The sequence below is a fragment of the Jaculus jaculus genome, chromosome 10, assembly GCF_020740685.1.
Source record: "Jaculus jaculus isolate mJacJac1 chromosome 10, mJacJac1.mat.Y.cur, whole genome shotgun sequence".
NCBI lineage: Eukaryota > Metazoa > Chordata > Mammalia > Rodentia > Dipodidae > Jaculus > Jaculus jaculus.
Window position 1 is genome coordinate 77,975,813 of NC_059111.1, and position 15,594 is coordinate 77,991,406.

The 15,594-nt window shown below is 35.2% G+C and overlaps 1 protein-coding gene across 1 annotated transcript in view; it reads left to right on the forward strand.

Moving 5' to 3' along the window:
• The window catches only part of Cftr (CF transmembrane conductance regulator), a 133,921-nt gene that overhangs the window by 38,483 nt on the left and 79,844 nt on the right, over positions 1-15,594 (forward strand). Inside the window, exons 8-11 of the mRNA XM_045160653.1 lie at positions 2,074-2,320; positions 4,288-4,380; positions 9,741-9,902; positions 12,176-12,367. Of these exons, the coding sequence (XP_045016588.1) occupies positions 2,074-2,320; positions 4,288-4,380; positions 9,741-9,902; positions 12,176-12,367 (694 nt within the window). The remainder of the gene's footprint in view (positions 1-2,073; positions 2,321-4,287; positions 4,381-9,740; positions 9,903-12,175; positions 12,368-15,594) is intronic.

The window sequence follows — 15,594 nt, forward strand, 5'->3', positions numbered from 1 at the left end:
TGTATTCAACTACTTTACATAGCAAATGTCTGTGAGCAACTTATGCAATCCAGCATTAAATTGTTACCTGAAAAAGCTAGAAAGTGCTGACGTAAACGGCAAAGTGGGAATTGCTTCTACTTAACAGAGTAAATACAGTGTTCTAGAGTACATTGACAGGATGCTCTTCAAAGGGGTGATTACCTCAGCCTCAAGGCCACTGTTGAACTGGGCCAAAGTCTATGCAGAGCACCTTGAAAATCTGTCTTTTTATTGCTCTTTGGTAATAAAGGCACTCTCTATATTTTTTATAAGAAACTGATAAAATATTTTTATGACTCATAAAGTGTTAGGAATTTGTGTTATAGTAGGTACTTCTTTGTAGAAGACTCTTAAAAATGTTCTCCAATCCATTCTTTTTTCTTGTGTGACCCCTTCTTCCTATTTTCCTTTTTAAATAATGACACTTTGACAACTTTGTTAGCACTTTATTATGTTTATGATTTTATAAGTATCAATTTAATATATATTGCAGAATCTAAGTTGTAGACCTTTTAGTTATTTTGTTATTTAAACTTGACTACAATTGCACAAGGAAGGAGCTGTGTCTCTTTTATTTAGGTATAGAGTCATCTTAAATCAGAGAAAAGAGTCACTTCCTTGCTTACGATGTCATAGCTACAGTTAGCAGAACTAGAATTCAAACTCAGCTGAGATCCCCAAAGCATAACCCATCTTGAATACCAAATTAGTAAAACAGTAAACATTGGACTTCCTTTAGGCTAATCACAACCTAGGAGAGGCACATCGGATTCCATTTCCAGCCATGTGCTTCTGTATTACATCTTTTTTTTTTTTTTTTTTTTGAGGTAGGGTCTCACTCTAGCCCAGGCTGACCTGGAATGCACTATGGATTCTCAAGGTGGCCTCAAACTCATAACAATCCTCCTACCTCTGCCTCCCAGGTGCTGGGACTAAAGGCATGCACCACCGGGCCCAGCTACTGTATTACATCTTTTTCTGGTTAGAGTTAATACAAAAAAGATTTTCTCTGGGTTCCACCACGTGAGAATGAGAGTTGTGTCTCTGAATTCTAGAATGACATATCCCAGTTACTGCTCCTGCCAACAGAGCCCTGTTCTCTTTCTGCACACACTACACACAGGATGGCGAGGACCTTTAGTGGCTCCAACTTTTATGGTGCCTGGAAGAATGGGTCTGCAGCTAGGGGTAGCACTGTCTTCTGTTCTCGCCAACCTTTATTCCTTGTTTTCTGCCTGTTGAGACATTTAAATCTCATGTATGTTTTAAAAATAAATAGTTCAAAGCTGCAGTTCAGACTAGAGTGTTGAAACTATAATGAGGCATGATTACAAATTGTACTCAGATGACAGATAGAGAGGATGTAGTACCTCCTCCCCTAATTTTTCAAGTTTTCATCTGCAGCAGAATCACCTGGCCTCTTTGATGAAATGTGGCTTCTAGAAACCTAGTTCAGACTCAATGAGCTTCCAAAGGGGTGGGTCCACAGGATGCCTATTAACAAGCTTCTCAGGTGACATTTATCCATGCCAGCATTGAAGAGCCACTACTCTATTATGTATATGTGCCATTTTCTATGTTAATTTCTACCAAGGTAGAAATTCCAAAGTGCTAAGAATCCATTAGGTAATCACAAAATAATGTATTTTCTTTCATCAACCTTGTAACATTGTTTTCCTTCCCACAATTAATTAAAACACTAATAAAAATTTATAGTCTCAATTTTTTTAAACAAACAAATTGAACAAAGCTGCAAACAAAATTTACAACTTGAAATTATAAAACATTAAGATAAGAATTGAAATTATTTGCTATTTTTAAATTATGTTTATGAAGTATATGCAAAAACCTGGTATATTCATTGCTATTCTTACAAAGCTATAAAGGCCCAGAGAGGCTTAACAACTTGCCCAAGTTCACACAGCTCATGTAGGATAAGGACAGGATCAGAACACCGGCAGAAGGACTGTATCCTGTGCTCAAATTTTATGTTCCAAGATGCCATATAATTGAAAAGCAAAATAACATCCCACATCTTATTAATTTCCACAGTGCTGAATTGGCTCTGACCCGGAAAGCAGCATATTTGAGATATTTAAATAGTTCGGCATTTTTTTTCTCGGGATTCTTTGTAGTCTTTTTATCTGTGCTTCCCTATGCACTCGCTCATGGAATCGACCTCCGAAAAATATTCACCACTGTATCATACTGCATTGTTCTGCGCATGACAGTCACGCGACAGTGCCCTCTTGCTGTACAAATGTGGTATGAAACCCTAGATGTAATCCAAAAGATGCAGGTAATTTTTATGACTGTGTATCATATGCATGATCTTAAAATATTTTACAATTGTTATAGTGGGCAAACTAGAAATGAATTCCTTGCTTTGACTTTTAAAGTACAGGATTTCCAATCATGGTGTGTATATGTGATCTAATGAGTTGCTGCAATGAAAACAGCAAAATAAAAAGAAATTTTATAAGATTCCCACATGTCAAAGAAATTCAAAATAATTGTTTCTATAATCTGAAAAGTTCCATTGAAGTAATAGTGACAACTGATTCTAATAAGGTTTCCAAATGTGGGAGATTGAAAAGTAGACTTCTTTCAAGAGGAAGTTATGATACTTTCTAAATCCTACTAGGAATGCTCACACTTAACTTCTAGCATTTCCCTGGACAGTATGATGGATAAAAATGGCATTTTTTGGCCAGTTTAATTACCTTAAAACCTTGCTATGCTGAAGCAGCTGCCAGTGGTGACATGCCAGTGGTCTTGACATTATGAAAAGCAGTTTATTCAGAACTAATTGGATATTTTAAAATTATTTATTTAAATATTTAATCTAGAAAGTAAACCACTGAAAAGTGAGAGTGAACGCCTCTTAGGTGGACCATTCATTACCTAGGCCAGTGGTTGTAAATGGTGGCCGGAGCTCATTTTAACTCTTGCTTATTGTTTTATTTGGGATTTATTTTGAATTCTTTTAAAACAATCTTATTTGAGAAAGAGAGAGAGAACAAATGAGAGAAAGAGAAAGAAAGAGCGGGATAATGGGTATGCCAGGGCATTCAGGCACTGCAGACAAACTCCAGATGCATGTGCCACCTTGTACAACTGGATTATATGGGTCCTAGGGAATTGAACCTGAGTCCTTTGGTTTTTCAGGCAAGTGCCTTAATCAGTAAGCTATCTCTTCAGCCCTATTTTGAAATAGTTTAAATAAACTGCCAGCAATTAGAAATTAGGAGATATCATCTGCACATGAGCGCACACATGCCTCTGTTTAGTGTCTCCTGAAGAACTGGAATATCTTGTAAGCTGAGTCACCTTTCTGCACTGTGGCAGCTGCTCCCTCACAAAGTATCCCTATATAGTTTATCACAGTCTTTGTCAGCCCCTTTCTTAATTATATCACCTTTTTGACTCCTAAGACTGAATGAACTTGTGTGGCTATACAGAGTGAATGAGGTTTAGAATCCTGGTGGCTCTGAGAATAATACTGTTTCCTCTGTTAACCCTGTCACAATTCAGAGAGAGGGAGGGGAAGAGGAGAGCAGGGGAGTGCATGTCACTGAACAGGAACACAGGAAGAGAGCTGGGAAAGAAACCTGGGAGAAAATGAGACAAGCAAAAGAAAGGAAGAGAAGGAGAAGAGCAGAAAAGAAACTAGGCAAGAAACTGGTTTCCTTCATGACTTTCTATGTGAAGACTTTGGGGTGTTGAGGCTGACATCTTATGCTTCCATATTTCCTAGAAAGGGTGTGGTTTGGACTCTCTGATAAAGCTTAATTTTGCATGGCTAGGTAAGCCTTAAAAAAGTCATATGAAGTCTAGGTCCCCTTACTTAATAAAAAAAAATGAAGCTAATTTCCCCACAAGGAGGATGCTAAATATTGGTATTTGTTTATTCTTTGTCCTAACATACTGAGACATGTGAGTGGGTAATATTCAGTGATACTATAGAAATTCATCACAAAGGTTAACATATAATATGTACAGGAAAGAATCAGCTGATGAAACATATATGTTTTATGAAAATGTTTTATATATTAAACTTTAATATACAGCTGATTATATGTTTTAAATATGATGAACCCAAGTACTTGGCACATTAACTTTAGTATAATTATGAAGTTATTTTAAAATAATTTAATTGTTAACATCTATATATAAGATATACAAATGTTAGAATGTTTAAAAACAATGTAATAATACATTAATGCTATGCGGATTCTATAATGTTTTGTTCTCTTTAATAAATAGGATTTCTTACAGCTACAAGAATATAAGACTTTAGAATATAACTTAACACATACAGATGTAACAATGGATAATGTAACAGCCTTTTGGGAAGAGGTAAGAATTTCTATAAATGTTTGAGCTTTGTCCCTTTGTGAATCTTGAGTTCTTCCCAATGGCAAATAGTGTTAAAAGGATGATATAGTTGATGGAACTGAAAGGAAGAGAATGCTTTATATTTTACAGTGAGAAGTAGAGGACCAGAAGCATCAAATGCAAGTTTTTAAAAGCCTCTTTATTTCATTAAAGTCATATAATTGATTTAATAGAACAGGTCAAGAAGTAATACAAAGATCATAGGTCTTGAAACTGGGTTTGAATCTTGTCCTTGTCATTTATTCTCTATATAATTTAAATTAAGTTACTTTAACTTGTCAAGCATCCAGTTTTCCATAGGTAAAATTAAAAAAAAAATACTTATCTTCCAAATTGGTTGTGAAGACTGAATGAGGTGATTAAAGTGTTCATTAGAATCCCATATACATCATGGTTCCTTGGTGAACTTTTATTGCCTTGATCTCAAGTTCCAGTCCAATGTATTTATATATATCAACTAAAAAAGATGTAGGTGAGATATGCCAATGTACTTTTATTTTGTAATTTAAAGTTATTTTTATTTACTATTAAAAATTCAGTCATGGGCTGGAGAGATGGCTTAACAGTTAAGGTATTTGTCTGCAGAGACAAAGGACCCAGGTTTGATTCCCCAAGACCCACGCAAGAAGCCAGATGCAGAAGGTGGTACATGTATCAGGAGTTTGTTTACTGTGGCTTAAGGCCCTGTCATGCCCATTCTTCTTTCTCTCTCAAATTTATTAAAAAAAATAAGATAAATGAATTTTAAAAAATTCAGTCATATTTCTTCATCAGAAAAACATAACTTTGACCTGTAGAGAAAGCAATATTTGATTATTGTAAACACTTAGCAGTTAAATGAAAGTAGACCTTACTAAGCCAATGTCCTATTTCCTAATCTCTCACAATACTTTATATTGAATTTATTTATATATGTAAGTTCTTTATTGACACGTCATTTTACTTCATTTTTAATATTATAGGTAAGAAATTATCTAGCAAAATTATTTTTTAGAGAAGCATATGATCATATTTACTTCTTTCCTTTTAGGGCCTTATGATATCTTTCTAGGCACAAAGGGAAAATATGAAGTTGGAAATACTCTCTGCTCCTATCAAATTATTCCTTTCATACCCTGTTGCAAAAGTCCTCTTTCCTTTCTCAGTTCATCTGCCTGTGTACCAGACATTTTATATGTTTGGTCTCATTTAATCTTCACAACATCAGTAAGACCTAAATAACATTTCCAAAAGAAAAGGAAGAATTCAAAAGTGTTAGGAACTTGGGTCATCATACACATGGCCAGGGCTAAAGTTGGATTTTGAATCCTCTGTCAGAGTATAGAGCCTTTGCACTGAACCATTGGTTCTCACCTGGCTGTACTTTCCTCTCCAGCCCATGACTATACCCTGTCCAAGTCCTAACAAGCCTTGATGATGTTTACCTAGGCTGGTGTTCTTGTTAAACCTCTGCCATCTTGTCTGAAACTTCAACATCTACATAAAGGAGTCTTCCACTACTGTTTTTAGAACTTACATTTCTGACTTTTTCAGAAACTTTCTTGGCCAAGTCCCATGTTTCATTGATATTGGACTTAGTCACTGGGAAGGTCTTGCTTTGAGATCTTTCAGCCTAGAATTTCCCAGTGTTACAGCTTTCAGTCTATTGATTTTATTTTCTTCCAGTTTCATTAAGATTTTTATATTTTAATTAAATACTTTTTTTTATTAATTTTGGACATACTTAGTATGGATACATCATGTGTTGGTACCATCCTTTCTATCATCCCTGCACCCATTCCACTGGGGGCCATCCTCAGTGGTGTTGCATGTTTTCCCCGTGGGGCTGTGGGTTTTGTGTTGTGGGAGAGTTATTGGGGAGAGGCAGTGCCTCTGGGCATGATGTCCCAGCTTGTGGCTCTTACAATCTTTCTGCCCCCTCTTCTGCAAAATTCCCTGAGCACTGGTGGGTGTGTTTTTACTCTATTTCAGTGATGGGCTCTTAGGAGCCTCTGGATCTCTGCTTTGGTAGGAGTTGAGTGTCCTCAGTGTCTGTCTCCTTCACCCTGGCACAGATAGTCAGGCTCACCATGGAAGCTGTATTCTTTTTTTTTCCCCTGTGAAAATCTTTTCTTTATCAGTTATGAATACAGTATGTATACAGATATGTTGGTACCATTGTTAGCCTACTTCCTGTCCTCCCCCCCACTTCACAGGGACCCTCCTTATTGGGGAATGTGAGTGGTACATTGTGTGGTTAGCCATCAGTTATGGGTAAGAGGCAATGTCTCTTGTGCATAATGTACCAATGTGTGGCTCTAACAATCTTTCCACCCCCTCTTCTTCAAATTTCCCTGAGCCATGCTAGGTTTGTTTTAGGTCTAGGAATCTGTATTCTTGTTCATCTTCCCAATTCCTCTATGCTTTCAGCTGGCACTTGGCTTAAGTGTGAGGGGTAATTTATCTCCTCAGGTTTTGCTACCTTCTGAAAAAGAAAATCATATTCTCCAATGGATAGTGAAGTCAGCACAGGTTAAATGGAATGAGTTATTAATTTAGGGAGAATTTGATGGATGTAGTCCCCTTTTTAGCCCAAGATGGGAGCTTGACCCTGGAGAGAATAATCTTTGTCTCTATAGGATTCTGACATGGTTTCCAGTTCCAGATATGCTCAGTTCCACTGAACTGATCTCTTAGCTAATCAGAAAGATATTGGTTGCACACTGAGGATGTGTGCCACTATTGTACCTGCATGTACATCTCATCAGGGTGTTTGCCTCTGAGTAGCTTAGACTCCTGGTTGCTTAGACATTTGTTGTCCACTTCCCCACCCTCCTCTGGTAGCTCACGTAGTGGTTTCAAGCACTAGATGGGCTGTTTGGGGTCTGGCTCTCTGGAGTGAAGCCTGGTCTTTCTATGTTCTGTGCTGGCAGCATATTGTGTCTTCAGTAGTAGGGTCTTACCATTTATCCCAGGCAGGTAAGAATTCTAATTTCTACATTTGATCATTTCATACCTCTTTCAGCATATCCTTTGCTTGTTCCAAGTCCATTCAGTTTAGAATTTCCCCTAGCTATAGTTTTGCTCTTTAAAATTTTTGAACCTGGAAATCATTCACTGTTTCAGCAAAGTAAATGTTACGTGTTACACTCTAATCAACTGTAGGTTTTATGCATTTATCATTTGTACATAATTTGGTCTTGTTATCCTTGGAAAATATATTCATTTGTATTTAATTTTCTTTACCAGTTTCCTCAAAGCCATTCCCTACTTTTATTACTTTCCAGAATTGTTCCAAGGATTTGTGCACTCTTAATAAATGGCCTTACAAAAGTCTGTGGAAAAATGTCAAAACTGTCATGTAGCAGTACTCCCAAATTCTCTCTTGCTCCTTGGAATTGCCTTTATCTCCTTACTTCCTATTTAAGGAAAAAATATGTATTCTCTTGACCTTATCTGAACTGTTCTATGTTGCTTCTTCTCAGAACAGGGAACCTGTAGTTATTTTCTCAGCTGATGCCTTACATTTAAGTATATTCAATGGAAATATTTTCCTTCAAATCTTGTTTCCCCCATCCAACTTCATTTCCCATCACTGTGTTGTATGTTGTCTAAATGTGTTAAATCCATCTTGGTTAACCTTTTGAGTGACAGTTTCAGAGCATTCAATTTATGAAGAGTAAGTAAATTTATATAATTATATATATATATATAATATATATATAATTTATATATAACTTGCTGCTTGTGAGAAGTGTGACTCACTAATACTAATAATTAATCTATATTAATAATAATTACTGTATGTATTTAATTACTAAAAAGACATTACTGCCAAATAAATTCCTGAAATTTTATTTTAAGATAGGTAGGGCACATGCATTGCTTTAAGTTTGAAATAAGATGCTACCTCTCTCAGTATCTCTGGCTTTGTTTTGGGGGGGCCTGTTTCAGGAGAAAACCCTTGCTTGGTTTTCAGAGGTGCTTATATTTTGGAGAGTGTTTGTGAGATGCGTGCACACTTGCCTTGTAGGTGAAAAGGAAGTTGCTTCTGTGTCAAATAAAATGGAACTGGGTTAAGAGATATGACAGTCAGATTCTCAGCAGATTGAGTTTTAGGAAAGAGTACCTTTGTGCTGAGGATCTGAAAACAGATTTCTTTAAAGCAAGGTGCACCAGTTTCATTCTTTATTAGGGGCCATAGAAAGGAAAGACATTTTCAGAAGGAAATTACTCTGGTATAGAAACTCTTGTATAAATAAACTCATTTGAATCCTCTGGCAGTCTAACCCTATTTTAAGCCAACAATAGTTACTTAAGATATGTTTGGAGCCTCTCAGAGAAAGAAATTACCAGTGGGATAGTACAGAAGTTAAATTGAGTTGTAATTCCACTCTGTGAACTACTGGTATGCTGTTGGCTATTTTTCCGTTCTGGGTCTGAGTTTAAAATTTTGAAGAAGGAAAATTAAAAAATCCTACTGTATCTATCTACCTAGTTACCTACCTATCTATCTATCTTTCTCTCTCTATATATCTTTCTCTATCTATCTATCTATCCATCCATCCATCCATCCATCTATCTATCTATCTATCTATTGATAGATAGATATTATGCTAAAGATTAAAATAATATTTATATATGCAACCTGTAGGAAAACAGTGTGTGTGCATGCATGCACTATAATTTAGCTTTTAAATTTAAATTAATTGATAATTGGCAAAGGTTTGAGGAAGGATCCTTAAGTTCCCATTAAGTACTACATATACAAAGTTACCAGGGTTTTGAATCATGTTCTCTAGAGATTATGTGTTTTATGTAAATTAATAATGTATGTCTTATTAAGGTATGGCTCACAAGCCATACATTCTTTAAACTAATTGTACCTAAGGTATTTATTTGGCTTGTATCACTGAAGTAGACTTAAAACACACCCAGTATGGTGCAGGAAACTTTGTGGAAGAGGGGGCAGAAAAATTGTAAGAGCCACATGGTGGTTCCTCATGCCCAGAGCCAGTTTTCCCCCAACAACTGACTGCTGCTCCCATATCACATAGCCCACAAACTCATGGGGAGTACCTGCATCCCCACTAGGAAGGCCCCTAGTGGAAGGGGGTCCAGAGATGTGGGAAAGGATGGTATCAACTCATGATGTATCCATCCTAAGTATGTCCATAATTAATAAATAAAGAAAAATGGAGTGCAGAGGGTAGGTATTACCATGGGATATTTTTTATAATTATGGAAAATGTTAATAAAAATTGTAAAAATAAAAAAACGAAAAATGGAAAAAAGTATTTATTGAAAATACTCCAAAACCTATTTTTGATTTGCTTTTATAGCATATTTCCAGCACAATAAAGAGTTATAAACTACATTATAATAAAGATGCCTTTGTTGTGAGTCGCCTAAACCTTCTAGATTGCTATGTCCTGAAGAACATCAACTTCAAAATAGAGAAAGGACAGCTGCTGGCAATTACTGGATCTACTGGAGCCGGCAAGGTACTTTACTTCTCTGTCATTAAGAATTTGACATGCATTTTTCCTTTATAGCTTTTTATTTACTTACATATTTTTAATTTTATTTATTTGCAAGCAGAGAGAGAAGAGAGATAGACAGAGAGAGAATGGGCACTCCATTCTCCAGGCCCTCTATCCACTGCAAACAAACTCTAGATACATATGCCCTTTGTGCATATGTCTTTTGTGAGTCCTGGAGAATCGGACCATGGTCACTTGGCTTCACAGGCAGATGCCTTAACTGCTAAGCCATCTCTCCAGCCCTTCTTTATAGCTTTTAGTATATGAAATATTATGGATAAATTCTTACACCAGTATTAGAATAATATAGTGTCTTTGATAATATAAATTGCTCCACTGATAATTTCTATTTTTTACTTCCTCATATTATTTATAGTGATCTGTCCTGTGTTTTTATGTAGTGCACAGAAATTAACATAGTGTCATGCACAAAATGGGTTTCCAATCACTATTCCGAATAAGGGATCCACTTTAAGCAGTTTTTAGGAAAATCATGGCTTATATTGTTACACTGTAACCATGTAAATATAAGGTACCCATTTCTTTGAGATTTAGAATGTGTGCAAATGGACCTAGTCGTGCTTATGACAAATATTGAGTGGGACAGTTTTTCAGGAACTTTTAAATTTAATCAGTACTCAGCCTTCCCTCTCCTCAAAGCTGCAATAGCAACTTCCTATATAAATTCAGAGTATTTTGATATATGTCTGACAAAACTAAGTAGGCAAAATTGCTGAAAAATCTGGTTTTATGCCTGGAGTAGAATTTATATGATCTTTCAAAATATGAGCTATCATGTAATGTGGATAATGTTTTCCATTAACTCCTTCAGAAGTACATTAAATGGCATAAAGAAGTGAAATTCAAGGTGAGAACTTTCTTCATCATGTTTGAATGGGCTACTGTGAAAAATATTTCTTACAAGACCTATAAAAACCAGTCCTTGTTCCCATTTTGGACTGTGATTTTAGAGTGATACTTTTTCAAATTACAAGAAAGAGTTTACTGATCTCTCAAATTCTTTCTAAGAGAAAGAAGGAAGAAAGAAAAGGAGGGAGATAAGCCCCAAAGAACTATCAGTGAGCTGAAATTAAAACTAATAGGAGAGGCTTGGAGAGATGGATTAGTGGTTAAAAGTACTTGGTTACAAAAGCCTTCTGGCTTGGGTTCAATTTCCTAGTGCCTATGTACAGTCAGACACACAATGTGGTACATGTGTCTGGAGTTCGTTTGTACTGGCAAGAGCATCTGCTGTGCCCATTCTCTCTCAAAGTAATGAGAGAATTAGAGTTGTAGAACTGATGTTAAATGTGTTATATCCCTTGACAATAAGAGGTTGTAACTAAAAGCCACATATACAAAAGAAAGGAATTAGGCCATAGATGAGGGATAGAGAGGAAATTTGCTATCTTTATCACGAAAAGCTGGATATTAAAATTTAACAATTCAAGTTAAACAAACATAAACATATTTAATAATATTAACAATAAAAAGAACACTGTTGGATAATTTTTGAGTATAAGAAAAGGAGGTAGCAGAGGAGGAAAAATAGTGATTTTATCAGAGCTCATTATGAGTGAAGTACAGATAACAAAGAATAAAATGTTTAATATATACTGAAATTATAAATGAAAATAATAGAAAAAATCAAACTATAGTCATTCCTGGGTATCCTTATGGGTTTATAAAAAAATTCTTATGATATATAAAATATAAGAATACTTACATTTAGCATGTGTATGTCCTCTGAAATACTTTAAATTGTGTCTTGTTTACTTATAATATTCAATACAATGTAAATATTAGTTGTAGTATACTATGTTATTATTAATGATAACAAACAAAATATATGTTAACACAGACATAGTTTTAAAAAATATTTCTGATTTGTAATTGGTTGCAATTTGCAATGTTCTATGGAACTTTCAGATAGGACTGGCCAACTCTACACATACATGAATTACATCCACATGCATATCTCCTAAAGTTCCAAAATGCTGACAAAACTCTGCAAATTTTTGAAGCTTGCTTAAAAAGTAATAAAAAACACAAGCAAATAGCTTATTCTATACAACTGATATTCAAATATAAGGCCAAGCTAAATCAGCACCAGAGTGAGGCAAAAATAGATAACAGAGACAATGTGGCATTCTAGGTTATAGAACTAGCTCAGTTGTGGTTGAGGAAAGACTGAGTGATTTGATAAAACAATTAAATATTTTTTTCCTATGTAGACATCATTACTTATGATGATTCTTGGAGAATTGTTGCCTTCAGATGGGAAAATTAAACATAGTGGAAGAATATCATACTGTGCCCAGTTTTCTTGGATCATGCCAGGAACAATCAAAGATAACATCATCTTTGGAGTTTGTTATGATGAATATAGATACAAGGCAGTAATCAAAGCTTGCCAGCTTGAGGAGGTAAGCAAATTTGTGAAAAATTGTTAATTATGAATATGGAAACTTCAAATACTCAAAACATCTATTTAGCTCTCTGTCCTACTAGTTGATTTGTACATATTAACATTTCCTCCAGAAGATAGATATTGTGGATGAGTTAGAGTACAACCTGTGACCCCCTGCTTGAAGGTCACTAATATATAAAATAGATGGAATTTATTCCTTTAATAATGAGCTGGTTTGGTCAAAGTAAAACCTCTTTGCAGTGAGTGTGGTGTACCCATTGGTACATCTCTAATCTCAGCACTCAGGATACCAAGGAAGGAAGAACAGAATTGAAGCTAGTTCGGACTACACAGTGAGCTCTAGGCCAGTTTCAGCTATCTTGTGAGACCATAGCCTCAAAAATAAACAAAAGCAAAAACACTTTATGAAATAGTGATCATTTTGTATACTAATGGGACAAATGTTATCAGTGTATATGTATATGATATGTAATTTTTATTCCAAAAATTACACATGAGAAATTAACAGTTTTAATCACATAAGATGAAATTGTCAATTTTAATAAGAAAAATAATTAAATGAATATTGATTTACTAATAGAGAATTAGAGACAGAAAAGTACCCTGAAATTTTCCCTTCTTTCTTGAACACGCAGACATCATTTATGAAAAAACATAGTAAGAACAAAATGTAATATGCAAAAAATGTGAAAAAGGGGTAAGTTGTAGATGACATAGTGATGTTATTGATATTAACCTCTCCATGCTTGTACTAACTCATGTGTATAGGTTTCTTTAACTACTTTTACCTTGTATATACCTTAAGCTATCCTATCAAAGTAGTATACTTTGAATAAGATAGCCACCATTCCTCAAAAGCCCTTTTTTGAAGAACAGTATATCACAGCTTAAATGTTGGTATAGTTTAGGTTTATTACAAAAAATAATCCAAATTCTAGATGTTTCTAGAGAAGTCAGTTATTAATCTGGGAAGGAATAATGGGATGTAGAAAGGTAGCCTTTGCTTTGACTTATGAAAGGAAACATGGCAGAAAGTCACAAGAATGCAGTGTACCTCCTTAGAGTATAGCATTAAAAAGTTGCCACCAAAGTATAGAAAAGATTTGGTTGATGTAAAGAAGTTGGCTATTGATAAACAAAACAGTTGTTGTTGAGATTAAATTTGATATTGATCCTAACAGAATGTGACCCATTTGTTTTTAGCAAATGTTAACTGGTTTCTATATCTCATTTAGGTAGAGAAGTCCATTAAAAAATCAGGAGAAAATTCCTCTAAGTGCCAGTTCTTTTAGTGAGTGACATTATGGAGGTAGGATGGAGGATAGAATAGAGGACTCTAAAAATTGGGAGGCAAAATGAGAACCATAGGAATAATCAATCATCATCAATCTGGTTAAGAAACAAAGTGATAGAGGTGGTCATTTTAACTATGTTACTTGGGCTATCTATGGAAGAAATTAGATGCCATATGATCCTGAAGATTTGGACTATGGACACATTACTTCCTTGTTCAAGAAATGGCAATGTGAATAGGAAGTAATCCCACATTCTATGTCACATTGTGTCTCATAAACACCACTTAAGTGATGCCCTTATGTCAGGCACATTGTGAAGGCACAACACGAATGCCTAATCTCTCCCATATCAATGGGAGTATAGGCTATTTTTTTTTTTTTTAGTAAAAACATAAAAATCCCACTTCCTTATAACATGGAACACTCTCTTAGGGCACTGCAGGAGGTAGGCTTTTAGTCAGCCTGGGTAGTTCAGGGAACCTGTGTCTAAATGCAGACACTTTGAAGGATATGTCAAAGATTGAAATCATATTCTGGACAAGGAAACTCTGTGAAAAAAAACACAAGTATGAAACCACTGCCCTGGTACAGGAAGTTCCAAGCATCTTGCTAGAAGTCAAGTGTAATTAAGGACAAGTGAGCAGGAAAGGGAGTCAGCCTTGTCATGGATATTCATCTCAGGAATTTGATCTTGGAGAATTTTAACTAAGAGAATGATATCATCACTTTGAGTTTAGCTATGTCACTCAGTGGTGATGAGAAGGATTAAAGTAGCTGTCATTAGGTTAGTGTCATAGATTTTGAAATTTTACAAAGCCATGTTACTTAAAGTTACTGAACCAAGCTATGTGCCGAGTTTTATTCTCTATATTATGAAGCTAATATTGTCCATTTTATAGATGTAGATTGTTCTAGCACATAGAAAGTTCTTATAAATAAAACAATTATTAATAGTGGTATTATTTTCTACTTGGACAATGGCCATGATAGTACAAAGAAATGGAAGTTAGCAGAATTGGGAAGGGGCATAAGGAATGTCATTTAATAGAATTTTTGCATCAATGGGAAAGGATATGGAAAATGAGCTTTTCAGGAAAGATTGAGGTTTTCACTCAAGAAAATGAAGAGGAGATTCTTTGTTTTACAATCAATAGTTCCCTAAAAGCAGGAATTAGAAAGAGGGACAAGCATATGTTATGGGGTCAGGAAAGACATGAACTTGAGCTATAGAAGTAAGACATGTATTCAGACCAGAATGATCACAGGTTTGGCAGATAGCCAATGAAGGTTACCACTGGGTGAGATTTAATACCTACTTGCTATGATGATTGTGACTTCCATTATATTTTATTTTTACAATATTTTATTTATTTATTTGCAAGGACAGAGAGAATGAATGGCATATATGACCTCTAGTCACTGCAAAACAAAAACAAAAACAAAAAAATCCCTCCAGATTCATGTGCTACTTTGTGCATTTGGCTTTATATGTGTACTGGGGGATCAAACCTGAGTCATTAGGGTTTGCAAGCAAGTGCCGTAACCACTAAGCAATTGCTTCAGCCCCCTTTATTTTATTTTATTTTATTTTATTTTATTTTATTTTATTTTATTTTATTTTATTTTTAGTCTCAATTTTTATTAACAATTTTCATGATTATAAAAAACATCCCATGGTAATACCCTCACACCCCACTTTCCCTTTTGACATTCCATTCTCCATCATATTCCCTTCCCATCTCAATCAGTCTCTCTTTTATTTTGATGTCATGATCTTTTCCTCCTCTTATGATGGTCTTATGTAAGTAGTACCAGGCACTATGAGGTCATGGATATCCAGGCCATTTTATATCTGGAGGAAGCACGTTGTAAGGAGTCCTACCCTCTTCTCCTTTTTGCCTAATATGTCAAATAAAACTTTTATCTT